The sequence below is a fragment of the Passer domesticus genome, chromosome 12 (genome assembly GCF_036417665.1).
Source record: "Passer domesticus isolate bPasDom1 chromosome 12, bPasDom1.hap1, whole genome shotgun sequence".
Taxonomy (NCBI): Eukaryota; Metazoa; Chordata; class Aves; order Passeriformes; family Passeridae; genus Passer; species Passer domesticus.
In genome coordinates this window covers 6,059,739-6,080,605 of record NC_087485.1, presented here as the reverse complement: position 1 = coordinate 6,080,605, position 20,867 = coordinate 6,059,739, and the positions used below count along the sequence as shown (strand labels likewise).

General features: G+C 51.5%; 1 protein-coding gene across 1 annotated transcript in view; it reads right to left on the bottom strand.

Moving 5' to 3' along the window:
- Positions 1 to 2,408: 2,408 nt before the first annotated feature.
- The window catches only part of CNGB1 (cyclic nucleotide gated channel subunit beta 1), a 31,331-nt gene continuing 12,872 nt past the window's right edge, over positions 2,409 to 20,867 (bottom strand). The window contains exons 16-34 of the mRNA XM_064387171.1: positions 20,339 to 20,468; positions 19,941 to 19,983; positions 17,086 to 17,218; positions 14,263 to 14,346; positions 13,625 to 13,782; positions 13,287 to 13,466; positions 12,460 to 12,668; positions 11,554 to 11,604; positions 11,353 to 11,439; positions 10,936 to 11,000; positions 10,427 to 10,549; positions 9,267 to 9,408; positions 8,881 to 9,040; positions 8,176 to 8,273; positions 8,004 to 8,087; positions 7,546 to 7,664; positions 6,653 to 6,799; positions 6,034 to 6,229; positions 2,409 to 4,666 (exon numbers count right to left, since the gene is read on the bottom strand). Of these exons, the coding sequence (XP_064243241.1) occupies positions 4,454 to 4,666; positions 6,034 to 6,229; positions 6,653 to 6,799; positions 7,546 to 7,664; positions 8,004 to 8,087; positions 8,176 to 8,273; positions 8,881 to 9,040; positions 9,267 to 9,408; positions 10,427 to 10,549; positions 10,936 to 11,000; positions 11,353 to 11,439; positions 11,554 to 11,604; positions 12,460 to 12,668; positions 13,287 to 13,466; positions 13,625 to 13,782; positions 14,263 to 14,346; positions 17,086 to 17,218; positions 19,941 to 19,983; positions 20,339 to 20,468 (2,422 nt within the window). The 3' untranslated portion in view covers positions 2,409 to 4,453. The remainder of the gene's footprint in view (positions 4,667 to 6,033; positions 6,230 to 6,652; positions 6,800 to 7,545; positions 7,665 to 8,003; positions 8,088 to 8,175; positions 8,274 to 8,880; positions 9,041 to 9,266; positions 9,409 to 10,426; positions 10,550 to 10,935; positions 11,001 to 11,352; positions 11,440 to 11,553; positions 11,605 to 12,459; positions 12,669 to 13,286; positions 13,467 to 13,624; positions 13,783 to 14,262; positions 14,347 to 17,085; positions 17,219 to 19,940; positions 19,984 to 20,338; positions 20,469 to 20,867) is intronic.

Sequence of the window (20,867 nt, the reverse complement as noted above, 5' to 3'; positions counted from 1 at the left end):
CTGGTCCTCATTCCTCTGGTTCTCGCTAAGGCAGAGCATCGTGGGGCAGCTCGTGTGATGCTCACCACAGGGCAAATTCGGACCATCCACGTGATGCTCACGCTGGGACACATCCAGAGGATCCACGGGGCTCCAGGATGCTCTGGGTGCTCCCCCAGCCCCCGGCAGCAGTCCCACTGCGGGAGGCAGAGCCAGCCCTCCCCACCTCTGCTGGGAAACAGAGCTGGAAGGGAGCAGTGATCCTCCTGCTGAGCTCAAAATGAGCATCTGCAAACCGTGTGAGGCAATTTGGGCCACGCTGGCTGTCCCCAGGATGTCACAGCCCAGAGCTGGCAGGGGTGCTCCCTGGCATCCCCACAACCTCATTTATCTCACTTCCCCAGTTGTTTACATTTCTTCTCAAATTTCTGCGAGTTTATCCAAGAAAACATTTTGAGTCTTTAACTGTTTGACTTCCAGCTCTTCTCATGCCTCAAGGGACTTGTAAAAGCAGAGAAAACTGCACAAAAAAAGGTTTCTAGGCTTCAATTCTTCAGATGATCAAACCCAGCTCGCTGATACTGCACAGATCCCCCTCAGACATTCACCCTAGGGCATGAACCAAAGTGGGCAAGTTCATCCCAGAACAGGTAAATGAGGAAAGAATGAGAAAGGAAAAGGTCACTGAGCCTGAGCTCAGCCTGAGCTGCTGCTAACAAGAGCTGTCATGGGCATCCCTTGGTTGTGAACCTCTGTGTGGCCCCTTTCCAAAAGGGGGTCTGGTGTTTTTCCAGGGTGTTAACTCCAGTGGGACCATTACTGCACTGAAAAGGAGCTGTGTGCTCAGAGCAGAGAAAACCAGACCTGTATTAGCTCCATTTTAGGGGAAGGTAAAAGGGATTCAGACAGATTTATATGCGAGTGTCACTCAAAGCAGAGCTACACAAAGGAAAAAAAATATATATAGACAGAAAAAGTGGGTTACAGACTGTTCCCAGAACCAGGAGTGTGTCCTGCTGGCTAAGGTCTGCAGGTTTCAAGGTTGAAGTGCTTAATTTTGTTTCAAGCTTTCTAATTAAACACCATTTAACTGGGCTTTCCATTTATCCTGCAATTTCTTTCTGGACCTGAGTCTAATCCCCAAACCTGCTTATTTGCTTTTACTTTCGTTACAACCTTATCAGTGATTAACCTGCAATTGCACTTAATCTTTTTAAAAGATTTCTCTGGCTATAAATACAGAGAAGCTACCTGCCCTGTTTCTGTCCAGGGGAAAATAACTTCCTCCACTCTCAGATGTTTGTGGTGGGTTGTACTATTCCTTCTGTCAGCTGATTTTTCTAATGGGAGACATTTGTCTTCTCTAACTTCCTACAGAACATTGAATCAGCATCAGTCTTCTGAAAGACACAGGCCACAAGGAGTATGAATACACCCCCAGTATAAAGAAAATAACTACATATATAAAAATATAAACAGTATATATAAAGCCTCCAGTAAAGATGCACTGGTGACAGTGAGGCAAAACCTTCCACACTCCTACAGCTCCAAAGACAAGCTCTGCTTCTTCCTCCAGCACTTCTCTATTCCACTTATTTCACTAAAAAGCTGCAGCAGCTAAAATATCACTGCAAGAAACCTGGTTTCTATGGCAATAAGCAGCTGCCTGTCAAGATTCCCCAAGTACTGCATTAACACAAGAGAGGATCTCATATCAGATCGACCCAGGACTTAAGGACATCAAGAGGAGTGAGAAAAGCTAATGAGAAATGCAGCAAAGGTACATGGAGTGTTACCAAATCCATCAGGAATGTTCCAAGGGCAGTGGAGGGAACACCAAGTGATGAGTGCCCTCTGCAAGGTATTTATTGGAAGCAGTGCAAAGGGAGCCCATTGCAAATACAGCAAAACTGGTAAATGAATGGAATTTGAAAGTTCAACAGAAGAAATCCAAGCCATGGCAACCCTCAAAACAAGAGGCACTCAAGTCTCTGTCATCTCTAAAGAGTCCTGCAGAGCAAACAGACCTGAGCTCAACTCCCCAGCCCAGCCTGCAAGTCTAGCCCTACCTTGACCTTAATTATTACCTGGAGAATAATCTCTCCAAAGAACTAAAGCCATAAACAGATCACAGAGAAGGATAATTTCCAGAATTACCAGTTGTGTATCCATCACCACCTCATGCTGCCTGTTGAAAACTAAGATCTTCAAGCAATCTGCTATTCAGGAAAGGTTTTTTTCCCCCTCCTATTGGTGATTAAAGGCAAATTACAATTCTACTACCAGTATTATGTGACCTCTGAGCCTCTGAATTATTTATTGAGAAATCTGAACTGCATGTGAGGATTATCTGGCTCTGTCAATGCATGACTGAGCAAGAAGTTGAAAAACAGCTGGAATGTTGAAATAAATCCACACCAAATAAATGGTAATCTACATGGTGTTTATTGTAGATACAGTGAATTATGAGAGCAATTACAGCCCACTATTTATTTAAATGCTTCTTCTAAAGAATATTAAATCATTGAAGTAAATCAGAGCTCCAGTTTGATTTTTGCACGTTTCCTGGTTTGATTATATAAATATTTAAAGAGTGCAAAAAAACACCCCAGCTTTGCACTCCCTACCAAAATCTTCTACCTGGCAGGAAACCACTTGCAAATGACTGAGGATGAGAAGCATTTGGGGAGGTTTGGGTGAGTGCAGGCTCTCCCCTGCAATGTGGTGGCTTCAGACCCTCCTGCAGTACAGTGGAGCTCATTACATTTGTTTAAAAAGAAAGCAAGACATTATTAACTAATACTAACATCTATTCTGGCTTTATTTTTTTTTTGCCACAGAAACCCATACATTTTGCAAGAGAGGAGGGGGAAAAAAGCAACAAAAGAAGATCCCAAAGGAGGTGAAGTTCAGCCCTGGGCCGCTGATGGGAAGAGGGATCACCCAGGGGGTGACACCAGCACTGCCACCCTTCCGTGTGTCACAGCCAGACCTGTGGAACCTGCAGCACTGCTCACTGCATTTGCTGAACACCTGGGGAGTCCCTTGGCCACGGTGACAGGGCTGCTCCCTGCAGCAAAACCTGCCCCAGCTTCTCCTCCAGAGGATGGAAAGTGGCTCCTCTCCATGCAGCCAGTGGTGCTGTGGGGATTGGACAGCCAAAAACCTGGAGAGGATCTGCAAACCTCATCCAGCACCACCTCATCTCTGCTTCTCACCTCCTCTCAGCTCACCTGCAGCTCTCTCTGCTGGGTGCTGGCTTTGAGGAGGATGAGGAAGGAGCTGGTGGTGCTGGAAGAAGATGGGACACCTCGAGCCATCGGCTGGGTGCTGGCTGCTGAGCAGATGTTTGCCTTCCCCTCCAGCACCTGGTCCCAGCACAGCTGGGAGAGTGACCTCATGGCTTCAGTGATCAGCAGTACCAGTGGCTTCTCTCTCCGTGGGAAATGTGGCCAAGAGCCAGTCTGAGGTGGCTGAAGGGCTGGGAATTGCCTGCTGGAAATGGGGATGCCACTGAGGCCCAGCAATGAGTTCAGGGAGCACCTGCCTGCTTGTGGACACTTGTTGGCACATTACAGGTTCTGAAACACTGCCTGGCAGAGGAGAGCCCTTACTGCACTTCTCTTTCCCCTCCCAGCTGGGAGCCAGCTCAGCTTCTCCCTTCCTGCTCTCTGTTTATCCCTCCCAGCAGTGGCAGCACAGAAAAATCCCAAGGCTGGAAAAGACCTCCAGGAACATCTCACCCAGGACAGTTTTCCCTATCCTTGAAAGATGCCCATCAAATCTCCCATAAGAGCCCCAGGAATGGAGAGTCCACCACCTTCCCAGAGTGGACAGCTGGCAAGAATTCTTCCCAGTGCAAAGCCAAGGTGGTCTTGGCACCACGAGGGGACCCTCAAGCATCTTGCAGCCTGTGCACTTGGGGACAGAGCTTGGCATTCTCACCACAGCTTGATCTGTGAGCAAATCAAGCTTGGCCTGTGAGCATAGTCCACATCCTTTTCAGATGAATCACTCCCCACTGCTGCTGTCAACCTTGAGCCCAACAGAGAAACCTTGTTGTTTTTTTTCCTTCCTTGTTTCTAGCCAAGTGGTGACTCAGCTGTCAGAGGTGAATAACTCTTCATGCTTTGTCTGAACACTCATTAACCACCCAGAGCCATAAAAAGCAATTTTTCCATAGCTCTCCCTCCACAAGGCCAGATTTCAAAGCAAGAGGGCTGACCTGAGATTTAGTGGGAAATTCATAAAGGTGCCAATGGATCTCCAGAGTGGAGGAACCTTATGTGGTTCTGGGTCAAATGGCAGAGGGTTTTATCAGCAGTGATTGAGGGTCTGAGCAGAAGAGAGAGGCAGATCCTACCCACAGCACATAGCAAACCTACAGCCACTGCATGGAAATCATTAACAACAAAAATCTGCTAGCCCAGGCATTTGCCTGACTCCTACGCCTGCCCTGGGACCTGCTGCTGTTTCATTGCTCTTCTTTTTTTTCATCTTTCTCTGAAATCTCAGCAGCAAGGATTTCCTCATCTTCTTTTGCTGTGGAAGTCACACGAATGGTGACTGAATGATCAGGAGATTCTGAGGATATTTCTCCTCCCAGGCGGGTTTGCGCTCTGTGGGACGCGACAGGCGATCTCTGGTGCACTGGTGATTTTGGTGGGGTTGGGCTGACACTGGAACCCTGCAATAAAAAGTTAAAAAAGAGGCAAAAGCAACCTTAGCAGATCCTTGCCCACTATCCCTGACATGGCAGAGCTGGACAGGAGTTCTGTGGTTCCACCACAGGATCTCTGCAGTGGGATGTCAACTTGAGGCCAGAGAAGATCCCTGCTGGAGGGGCTCCTGGATTACATCCTGCATGTCTTGAGAAGCACAGAGAGGAGCACAGCAGAGCTCTCTCAACTCTTGGTTTGCTCCTGAAGCTTCTGGAGGGGCCAAACCTGGCACTGGTGCTGCTGTGAGGGAGCAGTCCCAGCCTGCCCTGTCCTCCTTTGGAGAGGAGCCTTAGAAGCCTGTCCCAGGGATGTGCCAGGGTGAGGGATGTCAGCAGGGTCCTGCTCACCCACCAGTGGGGTTAGTTCCCATGAGTTCCCATTAGTTCCCATTAGTTCCCATTAGTTTCCTTGTTTTCCCTCATTCAGAGCCCTCAGTGCCACTGCTCACTGCTGCTGTTAGCTGGTCATGGATTAATGTTAAACACAACATTGTTTGGAGCCTCTCATGCCTCTGAAGGACTGCAGAAAGGCAGCAATGCTTGGCATCAGCCTGGTGTTTACCCAGCCTCAAGGTCACTGCACTCCCCACCAGCTCCTCCTTCCCCTCCCTGTGCACATCCAGATGTGATAAGTGTGCCTGGTTCCACGCTGAGAATAGCAACAACAGGGTCTGCATGGAGACAAAACTTTCCTTACAAGTGTAGCTGAGACAGCTGGAACAAAAATAGGGGAAAAAAAGGACAGGGCCATTTTCCTTTTCAGCTGCTCATGGCAAAAAGCAAGGGGGTCCTGCAGAGGTGGCAGGATGGCACTGCCTGCTGTGGGGACCTCTGTCCTGGCCACCTGGGGAAAGATTGGGAACACCAACTGGGCTGTGGGTGTCCCTGCCAGTACCTTGATTAACTGATTAATACATTGACTAATTATTAATAATAATTATTAATTATGATTAATTATCCTGTCTCTGCAGGGTATAGGAGATATTCATTCATCTGTGGCTACAGCCTAGCCAGAAATTGGACTCAGGCTGAGCACAGGCAGGCAAAAATTTAATGTATTTCCCTTTTGTACAGCAAAACAAACCCCTGTGGGACACTGGCACTCCCCCAGACCTGTGCAAGACGCTGGGTCACCCCAAATTCCTGTGGGACACTGGCACTCCCCCAGACCTGTGCAAGATGCTGGGTCACCCCTTCCCATCTGCCCACGCTTTGACAGACCCCAACACCCTGAGCTCGGTCCTTTAAGGCACCCTAACCCCTGCAGAGCTGCTGGGGAGGGCACTTTCGGCACCAAGGCAGCCAAGCCGAATCTCTGCGCTGCCCATGCTGACCTGCGCCTCCTGCATCGCCTGCAGCTCCTTCAGCCTCCAGCGGAGCCGCCCCAGGGGCCCCTTGCCCCCCATCCTCCCCGAGGCAGCCAGGGCAGCCCGGAACAGCTTGGGGGTCTCAGCCCTCGGGGGGATGACCAGGGCATCTCCGGGGCCGCCCTTCTCATCTTTGGGTTTGTCGTTGCTTCTCAGCATTTTCCTGCAGCAGGAAAGGGAGAGGCGATGTCAGTCCGGGAACACGCTCTGTTAGCTGGGTTTTGTGATGGAAACCAGGCGTTAAAAGCACAAGGAGCTTTGTGCGTCTCAGGGAGGACAGAACGACAAATCTAAGCGATGCTAAAAACTAAACCGAATCTTCACACGGGTTTTTAAGCGAAGGCTCTCGGGCCACGCTCCTCGCCCAGCTCCAGCCGCCGCGAGAGGCGAATTTGGGCAGCCGGAGCCGGGGGCCGGGTGCCCTCTGCCGAGGCCAGCGGCTGCAGCCGGGCTGGGAGCCGGCACAGGAGCCTTCCCAGGGCTTCCACAGGGGGAAAACACCCGGGAAAACACCCCCGAGACCGCGGAGCCCAGGCTCTGCTGTGTCTAAACCCCGCAGGCTGGGAAGCAGCAGCCCAGCACGCACTTGGCTTTCTTACGCAGCAGCTTCTGCGACTCCGGGTAATGCACCAAAATCTCGTTCAGGTCTTTCTTCTCCAAAATAAAAAGGTTGGCGAAGCCGTGGGCCACGACGTTTGCTGTCCGGCGATTTCCCCCTCCTGCTGCCAGCAGGCTGGGAGAGACAGAGCAGGACATCAACACCTCTGTTCACAGGCTCAGAACGCGAATCTCCTTCACCCCTCTGCACCTCTCTCTTTCAGGGGACTCAGAGTTTAATTTTCACTCCTGGTGGATTTTATCATGCACAGTTTTTAAAGAATATATGCTTTATATTCTACTATACTATAGTAGAACAGTATAGTATAGTATTATAGTATACTATACTATTCTATATACTATACTATTATAGTATACTATAGTATATTATAGTATATATATACACACATATGTATAGTATATATAAAATATATATATATATACACTATATATATAGTGCTATACTACTATATGAAAATTATTTGCAGGTTTGAAGGGTTAAATGTTGCATTTCACACCAGTCTAGTGTCTGCTGGCTGTGGGGAGGCAGCAGTATTGCTGTGTTATTGACTGGTGCAGAGCTTTTCATTCCTGTGAAAAGGGCTGGATTAATGACTAGGAGACTGTATTTGTGAAAAACCTTTTCTGATCAATTTTCCCATTCCTTCATCCATATTCCTCTGTTTACCATCATCAGCTCCCCAGGCAGAAGACAAGATGATGATAAAACCAGCAGGAAAGCTGTAATTTGTGTCTGAGCTGCTGCCCAGCATTTGTGCCTCTCAGTCACAAAGATTAATTGGGATGCTGCTGATCCTTCCACTCCCCACCCTCCTCTCCCACAAGCTGTATTTCCCCAGCTCCCTGAAATGCTTCACTCACCTGATTTCCCCGAAGACAGATCCAGCTTTCAGAGTCACCAGCACGGATTTGCCGTCGGGTCCCCCCAGCACCTGCACCTGCCCCGCCTGGATGATGTACATCTCACGGCCTATTTCTCCCTGCAGGGAAGGGGGGAGCTGCCTGGGATGCCCAGAAACAGGGAGAACTCATGGATGCCCTGAGCAGCATCTTGCTGGGAATCCCCATGACCATACTGCCCTCTCCAAGCCCCCAAAATGTCTTGATGGTTCTTCCTCCTGAGCATTCTCACCTCAGCATCCCAAAGACCCCCACAAGCTTTCCCTGCCCCATGGCTCTTCAGAGCTGCAGTCTTTGTACAAGACCAGCTGCCACTGAGGGTGTTTTTGCCCCAGATTTCCCCTCTGTGAGGTGGCTCACCAGGGTGATGGGCCTCCTGCCCTGCACAGCCTGGCTGTGACTCCCAAGCATCCCCTTACCTTCTTGCACACAAAGTCGTTGGGCAGGTAGACCACAGATCTGAGCCGCTTCAGCATGTCAAAGATCATCTGTCTGTCACAGCCCTGAGCCCAAACAGAGCCAAAAGATGCCAGCATGAGTCTGTGCTGGCGTGGCAGGCCGTGCCAGCCAGGGATGTGCTGCAGAGGGTACCTGGAAAAGGGCCACTTTGCTCACGATGTTGTAGTTGACGTCGATGGCGATGTCCAGCCTCATCTTGTCTGGCAGCTGCACCAGCAGCTCTGATTCATCTGTGAGACAAGGCAGAAAAGTGGCTGCTCCCAGCACTTGATCTGAGAGTGTGTCCTTCCTGTGGCAGTGAGGAAGCAGCCCACGTTGTGGTGGCAGAGGGCAGGAGCCAGCTCTCACACAAGGGTCTCCTCCAGCCTCTGCCCACCCAGCAACCTGCAGGTCTAAATCTGGAGTGTGATGGGAGATCACCCTTTGCATTATCCCTGCCCTGATACCCTGATATCCCTGCTCTCAGAAACAGACCACCGAGCCCAAATCAGCATTTTTCCTGTCCAGGAGGGTGGGCACAGAGGTTCTGGTCATGCCTGATGGCTCAGTGGTAGGGTGAGCTGGTGGCTGTGCTGCTGGACACACCCTGGCCGGTGATGGACAGTCACTGTCCTCTCTCCAGGGCACGTGGGACACTGGGCTCAGTGTGCTGTGACCCAGTGGCAGTCTGTAAACTCCACAGGTGGGCAAACAAGCCCCTAGACTGGAGAGTAAAATGAGCCACCCTCCACCCCCAAACTGCAGTGCTGTTTGACAGGAACACTTCAGCTCTGCAGAGCAACCACATGAGATAAAACGTGAGATTCAGGTGTTCACCCTGGAGTGGCTGGATCTCACCTAGCATGCCTTGGGAGTGCCACGTGTACTCGTACCACGTCTTCACCCTGTTCTGAACTGCTCTGGGGATCCTGTAGAAGTTCATGTATTTGATGGTGCTGTCCATGCAGCTCCGGTAGTACGTTTGTCCTGCAGTAGCAGCACCAACCACATCTCTCATCTGAAAGAAGAGGTGGAGGAGAACTTTAAGTTGCTGTCACTTCACATCAGCAGGTTAAGCATGCAAGCCAAGCCCTACCAGCATCTGCCAAATCCTTTTTGTCATGCAACGATGCTGAGCAGGTCTTCCCATGGGGGAAAACAAACCCAGAGAAGCAAACCTGTGGATCAAACCCACCAAAACCACCCCCACCTGAGGCTGTAAATCCCCCCTGGCTCCAACTCACCTGCCCTATCATGACAGAGAAAGCAAAGACCCCTGTGAAGTAGTTCAGCAGCTGGAAGACAATCTCAAACAGTGTCTTGGGGTCTGGCAGGCCCCCGATGGTGATGAGGGTTTTCACTGCCCAGTAGTAGCAGCGGATGTAGCTGGGAGGAGAGGAGGAGAAGAGGAGGCAGCTCTGAAGGCATTTCTGTTTCACCCCTCAGCACTGAGCTCACAGCCTCTGACCATGGCAAGCCAGAGCCTGCTGAGAGTAATTATGGATGACAAAAAGAAAAACTGAAGGGCTTCAGACTCCCCACCACACCTGCAGGTGCTTCTGGAGGTGCTACAGGAGCAGGGGAACCTGTGGTCCCTGCAGGAATCTCCACCTGGGAGGCTCAGCTCTGGTTACTCCTGTTTTCTGCTCCTCTGCCATAAACCAACAACATGTTTTCAGCCACATTTACACTTTTAGAAATCATCAGGAGAAAAAACGTGTTTGTGAGCAAATTCTTGGCATGGGATTTAGGAGAAACCAAGTGAATTCCTGATTCCCTGGTCTTGGCCATTCCCTTGGGTGTTTTGTTTCCACCTGAAGATGGACACAGATTTGTATCTCATACAAAATAACTGTAGCAGCCACATTTACACAGGTGTGGGCATTCAGCTTGTGAGCCAAGGACTCTGCCTGTGGCAGCAGTCACTGACAGCACAGGGCACGTTTAACACAGGTATTGCCATGGTGAGGGGAAGGGCTGGCCACTGTCCCCATCTCACACCTGGCTGGTCTGAGGGGCCTGGCACAGGGACACAGAGGTGTCACTCCTCCATCCCAACCTGGCAACAGGCAACACAGACAGGAACAGGATTCATGCTTTGAATGTCTCCTGCTTGGCCAGGGAGCATTCCTTTGCTTCCCAGCACCAGGATCCCACTTCTTCAGCCCCTTCAACCTGCAAATGCTTTCCACCTCTGCCCAGATGCAGCCTCATCTTGCAGCACTGTGCATTACTGCACATTCCATCCCTGCTGTCCTTGTCGTTCTCCCTGGCTCCACATCTTCTCCTGGCACTCCCAACCCTCTGCTTCAGGGGTTTTTATGTATCCAGCTGCATCCCAGCACCTCCCTTGTTGCTCCAGCTCATCGAGCAGGCTGTGCTATGTGAGACCCCCGGCCTGTACCTGTTTCCTTCCCCATCATAGACCCAGGTGGTGGAGCCCAGTCCTTCGTAGGCTGAGGCCCAGTAGTACAGGCAGGAGTTCACATGCAGGCTGTACAGTAAATAGGCAGTGGTCCGAATCACTCTGCAGAAAAACCAGGAGAGAGCAGGAAGGGAGGTGATGTCTGCTGGGAAAGATGTCACGTTCGTCCCTGGGATCAGTAGGAGCCTTGAAGTGATGATCTTACAGGTGACAGAGCACCCCAACCCTGCTGCTGCCTCCTGCAGCTCCAGAAGTGCCAATAAAAGCAGTTTATGATGGCTCTCCTTCACTGCCAGCACCCCTGTCCCCGTGGGTTGGAGAGGGGTGACCCTGCCCATGCAGGCTTTGGGACCCTGATGTCCCACCACATCAGCCAAAGCCCATGTCAGCCAGCCCAGGCACAGCAGGGAAAGGAATCAGGGGCCCAGAGCAAGTGCAGAATGAAGGGAACCTTCCTCCCCAGAGGCAAACAGCAATTCCATCCTCACCTGTAGATGTATGCCTTGGTCAGGATGGCCTCCAGGCGGCTGTTGAACTCGAAGAAGGCCATGTACTGGGAGGAGAAGGAGAGCTGCATGTTCCAGGCTCCCCTGGGAGAATCACCTCCCCATAAAACCCCTCTGCCCCTCATTTCCCTCCTGCAGCCCCTCTGCAGCATGGACTGCCACAGGCAGATTTGTCTCCATCCTTAAGAGCCCTTCTAGTCAAAGGTGAGTAGTTTAGGATTGAAATGAAGTGTGTGACCAACAGCCCTGCAAAGCCTTTGGGACAAAACTCCCCTCCATTTTATAATCCTGCTGTCATCATCCATGAGTCTGAGCAGCCACAGCTCACCCCAGGCAGCAGAGGACTCCTCTGTGCCCACTGCACTGCTCTCCTGCCTGATTTTGTGAGCCCTGACTCACCTTCAGACAGCGAGGGAAGCGCAGCAGGGGGTTGACGCCCACTTTGAAGTAGAAGAAATCCAGGGGCAGCAAGCACAGCACATCCATCTGAAAACCACACAGGGAGAAACCTCTGTGGGGACCAGCAGGAGCCCCCTGGGGTGGGGCTGAACCCACAGGGCAGATGAAAGATCTAGGTGAATAAAGAAAATGCTAACAAACCTTGAAGCGCTGAGATCGCAGGTAGTTCTCTTTCATGGCCTTTTTGTCAGTCTGGGGGAGAACAGGAAGGAGAGAGAGAGAGGAATATTGATTATTGCTTAGAGAAAGGAAAACTAGGGCAAATGTGGTCATGCCTGGCTTTCCTCCTCTGCACCACAACAGGGAAGATTCTCCCTTTGTGCCTGGAAAGGGGAGAAGAGCAAGCAGAGAAGTGCTGGCTGTATGCCATCTTCCCATCCTACCTTGGGACATCCTGTGTTGATTTTGCATCCCAGGAATAGCACATGACAGTGCCAGCACCACAGAAATCAGCATTTGCAGGGGAACCTGCCTGTCTGAGCATCTGCATGGGCATGGGAAGGCTGTACCCTCAAGGTGTGGTTTTTCAGTTTGTTTAATTGAATATGGAAATGAAATCAAGGGCTTCCTTTATCTCAGGCATGTGATCTGTGTGTTCAGATTGCCATTGCTAATGCATCCTGCCTGGTGTGCTCCTGAAAATCAACCCTAGAGTTTGTTACACCCATGCCCAAGGTTGGCACCACACAGCTGTGCCAGGGCCAGTCAGTGAGCAGCTCACCACGGGCAGAACCACCCCGTGGAGCAGCACCCTGCAGGCATCCCTACCCAGCAGCAGGAAGGGCACACAGTACTGGAGAGGACGGCACTGACTTTATAGGGAAAAGTGGGAAAATTGATCATTTTAGTGGGAAAAAAGACTGCTGGCTTATGCAGTCAGTGGTCTCTGGGAGTGGACAGAGCGCTGATGGCCGTGGGCAGGGTGAGAGAGCTCAGTCCAGAGGCCAGCAGCAGCCGTGTCCCTCAGGGTGACAGGGATACAGGGATACAGGGATGGCAGGTGCCCCAGCTGGTCCCCAGGGTGGGATGCAGTGCCCTGCCACTCACGATGATGTCTCCCCCCTGCACGAACTGCAGCCGGGTCTGGAAGATGAGGATGTCCAGCAGATAAATGAGGTCACAGAGGTAATCCACCAGCAGCCAGTAGTGGATGTTGGCTGCAGTCTGGTAGGGGAAGGCCCAGCGGACAGGGATCAGCCAGCAGTTCCAGTTCCAGGCCATGACCACGAAGAACAGCCACAGCACGTACATCAGATCTGCACACAGGGACAGCACCACCTTCAGCTGGGCACATCCCTCCTCTGGGAATCCTCTACACAGAGGGGTTTCCATCTCCTGACCTGCTCTCAGCACATCAGGACAACCTGCAGGAAGCCTCTGGGTGACAGTGTTTGATTGCAGCTGGGCTCTAGCACAGAGTGAACACCCCTGGTCACAGAACACACCTAGAAATCTTCTAACTTTGCTCATTCAGCTATATTTGCTTTTGCTCTGCTCCCACAACTCCAACTTCCCTGTTTTTCCCCTCCAGCCATGCTGAACTGGTGGCTGGCTGCCTGAACCCAGAGGCTTCCAAAGGACTGAGGAATATGAAAGACTAAGGAAAGAGCTGGGCTTCTGTGGGGTGGCCACAAGGCTGTGGAATCTTCTTTTGAGATTTTAATTTTTTGGGAGGGTATGCACACCACAGGGAAAGCAGAATGCCCAGTCCTGCTCCTGACACCCACAGCTGGAAGTATTTAGAAAAGCCTGTGCCTTGCAGAGGAATTTAAAAGTGAAAAAACTAAGTTGCTTCTTGTTTAGTTTTTCTTCCCCCCTCATCGCCCTCTCTCCCACCAGCGTGCCCCCAGCCCAGGCTGTGCTCCATCACTCACTGGTGAGAGGGTCAATGCTGCTGGGGAACTGGTAGCTTTTCAGGTGGTCCAGCCAGGGCCGGTGCTTGAACGTGCAGCACAGCATCTCACAGTAGTGGTCATCCCCCAAAGGTTTGTCCCCCTCCAGCTCCCCTCCTGGGGCAGGCACTGCTGCTGCTGCAGGTGCTGGCTTGGTGGGAGCTGGGAGAGGCCACACAGTTATTTCAAAGGGCAGAAAAATCTTCTTACTGCACTTTTTTTTAAGGTCTTTAAACTGTTAATAAAACAGCTGCCTCCCAGAAGTCTCAGCTTGCATGGGAACCCACCAGGGAAACACTCCCAGCCCCACCTAGACTCACATGCCACAGGGCTGTCATCATCTGAGGTGACATCAGAGTCAATCAGCTTCTCCTTCACCTTCTCAGTCCTCTCTTTGAAGAGCCTCACCAGCTCCTGGAGCCGGGTGTTGATGACGGCGCTGCTCAGGCTCGAGGCCGAGCCGATGCGCTCGGGCAGGCTGTGGGGACACCAGGGGCATTTCAGGCACGTGGGAAAGGCCAGGGCAGGTTCATGGGGTCACAGAAACCTGGAATGGCTTGGGTTAGAAGGGAAAGGAAAGGCCAGGGCAGGTCATGGGGTCACAGAAACCTGGAATGGCTTGGGTTAGAAGGGACCTTGAAGCCCATCTCATTCCAACCCCTCTGCCATGGGCAGGGACACCTTCCACTAGACCAGGTTGCTCCCAGCCCCATCCAGCCTGGCCTTGAGCCATGACCCAGTCATGACCCTTTCTTTAACCTACAGCATCTGAATTAGGATTTACCTGTGGTTTCTTTGCGTATTGTGCACTGAGAACAACACAAACTGGCATGGCTCTCTCTCCCTTTGGTATCCCAAAGGATATTTGGGATCTTTGCTACTTCCACCCAAGCCCCAGGATGTGAACCCCAGGATGTGAACCCCTGGCTGATCTGGAGCCCCTGGGCCCATTTCTCACCTTTCCCTCTGCTCCTGGTCCCAGCCCAGCCCCTGGCTCACCAGCCCCATGTCCAGAGCATCCTCTGGGAGCAGTTGCTTCCTCCTGCAGACACAAACACAGAGACCAAGGGTTGGCTTGGCTCCTCTCCCTCCTCTCCCTCCTTCTCCCAGGACTGACCTGTTTTCCCTTCCCCCTTCTCCTGCTAGGGTCAGTTTCCCCTAATTTTTGACATTGTCTGGAGTAGATGGGAGTGAACCCCCTGCTCCTTTCCTGCTAAAGCCCTGTTTCTCCCTGAGCACCAACAAGCCTTTGGCTCCATGGACATGCAGCCACCTGGCCCATTTTGCAACTCAATTTGGGGACCTGGCAAGATGCACAGAGGGCAGGCATCATCCTGTGCTTGCCCCCAGTGCCACACCTCCACATCACTGCCCTTCAAGGGGCAGGCAAGGAAATGCAATGCCAGCATACCCAGAGCTTGTGTCCTAACACAGCTGGGGGCTCCCTTTGGCACAGATGGGTTTCTCAGGTGACTTCCTTACATGTGGGCAAGAAAAGTGTCAGAAGAGAAGCTGAATGTGAAAATGACAGTCGCAGCAAAAATCTAGACTGGTTTGCAAAACCCAGAACTTCAGCTGTGATGAAGAAATTGTCTCCAGCCACCACAACTGCTGATCCCACTGGCCATGGCACAGAATGTCTCAGTGCTGTGTGTGGAGCAGGAGAGAGCAGGGTGCTGAGGGAGGTCATCCTGCCATCACAAATCCCCCAAAGAAATGGGAGTCAAATGGGATTCAAATGCTGTGAACCCATCACCTTCAGCCTCGCTGCTCCCAGGTGTGTCCTGCTGGGAGGTGGAGCAGTCAACAAGACTGATGAACCTTCATTTCCCAAGAACCCAGTGCAGGGGTGGAGAAGAACCACAAAACCCCCTTTTAAAGTACTCCCAAATGTGCATGGAGGGGTTCCCAAACATCAGTTTGGAGAAACAGTCGTGCCAAAGTCCATATTGGTGTTAGGACAACATCCACTGCCTCTCAGCAGTCTCCAGCTGCCCTTCCCCTGCCTCTGTCCCCTCAGGGCACCACGCTGCCTGTCCTCACCCCTGAGCAAGCCCAGATGCCAGCACGGGCAGCCCCTTGCTGTGTAAGGCACCTGCAGCAGGCACAGCCCCAGGGAGCAGCCAGCTGGGGTGGAGGGTGGCACAGCCTGACCCTTGCTGGGGTTTGGGTGCCCTCAGAATGCTGCAGGCAGAGGCCAGAGGCCCTGGAACACGTGGGATGCACAGGGTCCCTGCCCATGTGGCATCAGCCAGGAAGTCTGCAGGAGGTGTTTGCAGGCTCCGCTCAGGTGTGTGGCTCATTTGCAATAAGTCTTTTATGATTCTGTTTAAACGTTGTTGACTCCAATCCTTCACAGAGCCGTGTAGGAAATAACTCCAGCCTGTGGCCAGTGGAAGGGATTTGAGATACTGGGTGACTGCTCTGTGCAGAGTTATGTCTTCTTCCTCTGGAAACACCACCAGGACATTAGCATCTTCCTTCTGGCTCACAATAATTAATAATTCATAATTAATAATTTTTTTAATGTAGGAGAACAGGAGTTCCTTGCTTTTAAAAATACCCAGTGTTGTTTTGAGACACTCCCTGGAGACCCAGCAGAAGGGTTTATATGCTCACACATGTAACTGCAGATATGTTTAATGCTGTCAGTGCTTTCACTGCAGGTATTTTACATGAAGCCTTGGGCTCTGCTGTCCCAGTATAAATAGCTGGTCAGACTGGACTGTGGACATTTTTGCCATTTTTTTTCTCCTCCAGGAGCAAAAATGAAAATATCCAAACTATGAAGTAAGAATGACTACAGCACCTGGTTTTCAGCACAGAAAAAAAAAAATCTCACTTTAGCTTTCATTTTGAATCCTCTGCAAGAGTGAGCATAAAAAAGACCTAGTGCCACAACATAAAAAAAAAATCCATCAGCTTCCTCCAGCCTAAATTTTAAAGCTCAGTGTTAATCCTCCCTCTCTGTAAGCATAGAATTAGAGAGGATGAATGATCTGGGTTGGAAGGGACCTTAAAAGACCATTTAGTCCAGCTCCCTGCCATGGGCAGGGACAGCTTCCAACTATACCAGGTAGCTCCAAGGCCTCCCAACCTGGCCTTGAACACTTTCTGGGATGGGGCTTCCACCACTCCTCTGAAAGCTCAAACCCAGGGGGGACATGCTGCAAATCCTTGCAGCAAAAGTACAAGAAAAAAATGGTATATCCAGCACATAGACCCTCTGTGCTCTGAATTTGGGAACAGAGACTAGTGGACAACAGACAAATGGGATGTAACTATGGCCTGGGGGTCAAGCCCATCTCCAGGAGGACACACAGACAGGGCTGTCCCTGGCCACAAAAGCTTTAAACAAAATTTAATTAAAAAGGCAAACAAGAGGCAAGGCTTTGGCCACCTCCTCTGCTGTGCACTGGGGTGACACCTGCTGCACACACAGCACTGTCCAAATCTGCTGGGAACGAGCACCTCCACATGGAGAAATGTGGATAATAAGTGTTCCTGTGCTGGCAGCCTCAGGGGGAGCCGGGCAGAGCTGTACCTGGGGGATGCTGTGCCTGACAGAGCTGTACCTGGGGGATGCTGTGCCTGGGGGATGCTGTACCTGGGGGATGCTGTACCTGGGGGATGCTGTGCCTGGGGGATGCTGTGCCTGGGGGATGCTGTGCTTGGCAGAGCCGTACCTGGGGGATGCTGTGCCTGGGGGATGCTGTGCCTGACAGAGCTGTACCTGGGGGATGCTGTGCCTCGGGGATGCTGTGCCTGGGGGATGCTGTACCTGGGGGATGCAGTGCCGGGCACCGCCAGCAGGTTGGGAGCGCCGGCAGCAGGCAGCTCTCCGTGGGTGCCGTGGATCTCCACAGCAAGGCCTGGGCTGTCCACATCCTGGATCTCCACGGTGGGAGAATGACCTGCTCCGTGGGAAGGACAATAACGGCAGGTGAAGGGGGCTCAGGACCCCCCTGCAGCCAGGGTGGCTCCCCAGACCCCAGAGCTGCCCCCAGGCCCTGCAGCGTGTGGGAAGGACTCTCCTTCTCCCTTCCTTCCCTTCTTGCCTGGCTCTCCTTTCTCCTAAACATTTGGGGCACTTCTTTGTCTTTTTTTTTTTTTTTTTTCATTTTTTAACAGTCTAGGAACTGCCATCTGCTGCCCTTCTGCTTGCCCAGCTTGCAGTGATTGCAGCTACTCCATCTGAGTGTTGGGTTCCCGTGGTTTGGAAAACCATGGAGATTAGGATTCCCAGCTGCAGGTCCTGGGCAGAAACCCAGGATTTCCAGGAGCAAACCTGCCTCCCAGGGTGTGGAGGTATTCCTGCTCCTTCTGAATGTAAACACATGGATTGTGATAGCTCTGAACCACACAGTGTTTGCTTTTCATGCAAATAAGGCACTATTTAAATAAGCATTTATGGCTTCTTTCTTCTGCAGAGGTAATAACTGCTTCCTGCCACAGGCAAGGTCAGAAGCAGGAAGGTTGGATGTTTGTAGTGGGTAAAGAAAGATGCCAGTTGTCCAAAGGAGAAATGGCACTGGGGGCTACCTTGGCCAGACCCCACAGTCACTTGGCTGTGAAGTGTGATGTCTTTCTCAGGTATTTAACAAAATAAAATTAATTCCTGCAGGATTTCTTCTGTGGGGGGTTTTCACACATCTGAGAGACCCCATGCACCTCCTCCTGCTTCACACCGCTGTGAGGGCAGTGGATCAGAGTGTGGCTTGATTAAATGCCTGAGAAAAGGCCTGTTTGGGTGGCAAAGTTAAAATCCTGTTGCACGTAAGGAAAAGCAGCAGAATTCGGCTTGCTGGTGAAAAACAAAGCAAAGCAAAGCTGCAGAAAAGGCAGAAAGCCATGAACAGCAAACCCCACCTTCCTCTCCTCTTAGCATGAGCAGGCTGCACAAATGCTGGAGAGAAAACTGTGTGTGGTGATATTGCACCCTCTGCCTGCAGGTCCTGCTTTTCTGAGCAGCTCTAAACACGCAGCATTTGCAAACACTCTCTAGGCTCAGCTAAAAAGGCACATAGTGATGAGGCAGAAGCAGACAAACACGTGGATTTTGTTCCCCAGCCTCTGTGCTGCAACATGAAGCGTGCTTTTATTTTTCTGAATTCTCCCCCCACTGCCAAAAAGCAACAAAAAAAGCAAACTACTCCAGGAATCCCCCCCTCTAACTACACAAGGCATCAAAGCCAATCTCTAATACCTAGTGGGGATTGCTCCTCAGTGCAAAAATTGGGGTTGACAGCTCCAGCCTTTGGCTTGCTGGCGGCAAGGACGGGGGTGGCAGCGGGGGCTCGGTAGCTGGGGACATTGGGGAGCTGCTCTAGAGCCCCAGGGCCAGCAGGGGACAGGGAGGGGACCCTGCCAGCCCGGGGCTTGTCATGCACCAGCCGGTCTAGCTCGACGTCCTGGGCCCGCCTGGCCATGCTGCTAGCAGCCTGCTAGGAGCTTCAAGCAAAGGACAAGGCTTCTGCAGCTGCAACAGAACACAGAGTGGTGTGAGAAGGGAGGAACGTGTCACGGCAGGAACGCGGGGTGAGCGGGCTTTGGGGCTGCCTGCTGCTCACAGGGGCTGGGGCAGTGGTGGGCATCCCAGCACGTGTTTTGTTTTCGTGGAGTCATGGAAGGAACCTTAAAGGTCCTGTCCCATGGGCAGGGACATCTCACAGAATCACAGAATAATGAGGTTAGAAGAGACGTCTAAGATCATCGAGCCCAACCTGTGCCCTAGCACCTCAACTAGACTATGGCACCAAGTGCCATGTCCAGTCTTTTTTTAAACACATCCAGAGATGGTGATTCCACCACCTCCCTGGGAAGAGCATTCCAGTGCTTTATTATTCTTTCAGTGAAACATTTTTTTCCTAATATCCAACCTATACCTTCACTGACGTAGCTTGAGACTGTCCTCTTGTTCTGTCAGTTGCTGCCCGGTGGAAGAGACTGGCCCCACCTGTCTAGAACCTCCCTTCAGGAAGTTGTAGAGGGCAATAGGGTCACCTCTGAACCTTCTCTTCTCCAGGCTAAACAACCCCAGTTCCTTCAAACGTTCCTCATAGGGCTTGTGTCCCAAGCCCCTCTCCAGCCTCGTTGCCTCCTCTGGACACATTCAAACATCTCAACATCCTTCCCAAACTGGACACAGCACTCCAGCTGTGGCCTCACCAGTGCCAGGTACAGGGGGAGAATGACCTCCCTGCTCAGTCAGGCTGCAATGGGAACTCACCACCTAATTTTCATTACCAACTATTGCTTCCTAAAACATTATATTAAAATGTGTTTTATGTCACTGGTTATTTCCCAAAGGGAGAAAAGTGACAGAGAAAATACTTTTTATCCCTGTACATCCTCCAGTTGAAGGAGAACTCCTTATTTCACATCAGGGATTGCTGAATCAACAGGACTAAGCATTCAGAGTACATTCAGAGCTAGCTCCAGACAATGCCAATATTGCCATGGTGCTGTGCCCACAGGATGATTTACCCCAGTGAACAGCCCAGGCCCACGCTGCAGAGCAGTCAGCTCCCTGCTCCCTGCCAGCAGGAGAGGAGAAGCTGGATTCTCCCCCCACCAGGCACTGCATCCCCTGTTTCACTCTATCCCAGCCTGGCATCACACTGCTACAGCCTGTACCTTCAGCATCGGCTTTGGCAGCTTCAGCTGTCTCCTCTTCCACCTTCGAAATGAAAAAAAGAAAAAGCCATTTTAAGGAGAAAAAGCCCATTCTGTCAGTAAAAGAGCAGACTTTGCATCTTGACTGGCTGCCCCATATCCCTGCTACTCGCCAGACTCTCACCTTGTTTGTTCAGTGCCCACTCTGGAGGATGAAGGAGCCTTCCCTCCACCCACAGCTACTTCTGCTGCCCCAGCTTCAGGGCTGGGGACACCCTGGTGGGCAACACATCCTGTGCCCAGCCCAGCCTGCTCCTCCCAGGGCACTGCACCCCCTCAGAGAAGCTCTGAGCTTCTCTGAGCTGCAGGGCAGCAAGAGCTGGGGTTGCAGGGAGCCCAAGCAGGGAGCGGTGCCGTACCTGCACAAGGGCACCTTGGAGATTACTTATCTCAGCTTCCTCCAGCTGCTCAGCCCTGGGGGCCTCCTGGGCAAGGCAGGCTTCATCCACACCCTCATCAGCAGGGAGACAAGGAGGCTGCAGCAGGGGTCTGGAAGGGAGAGACAAAATACTGCCTGGGAGACCAGGTGAGAGGTGCATAAAAAAACAGGGCATTGAATAGGCATAAGGAAAACCTTCAGAGGCAGAAAGACTCAGGCAGAATGTTTCTCCTCCTGTGCATCATTTCTCATATCATTAAAATGGGCCAAATAAAAAGCCAAAACACAATTTGCAGGCAAGGCTTTCCCACAAGCACTATTCAAATCCCATGTTTGTCTGTGCAAGACACCACCAGGACACATAATTTTCACTTTCCTTCCTGAGCAAGCACAGGCCTCAGCTCCACCATTCTGACAAAGGGGCTCTCAAGACTGATTTTATTGCTTTAATATAACTTCATAACTGAAATAAAAGCACCTCAACTGTTGCTCTATGCATTTACCTCTTG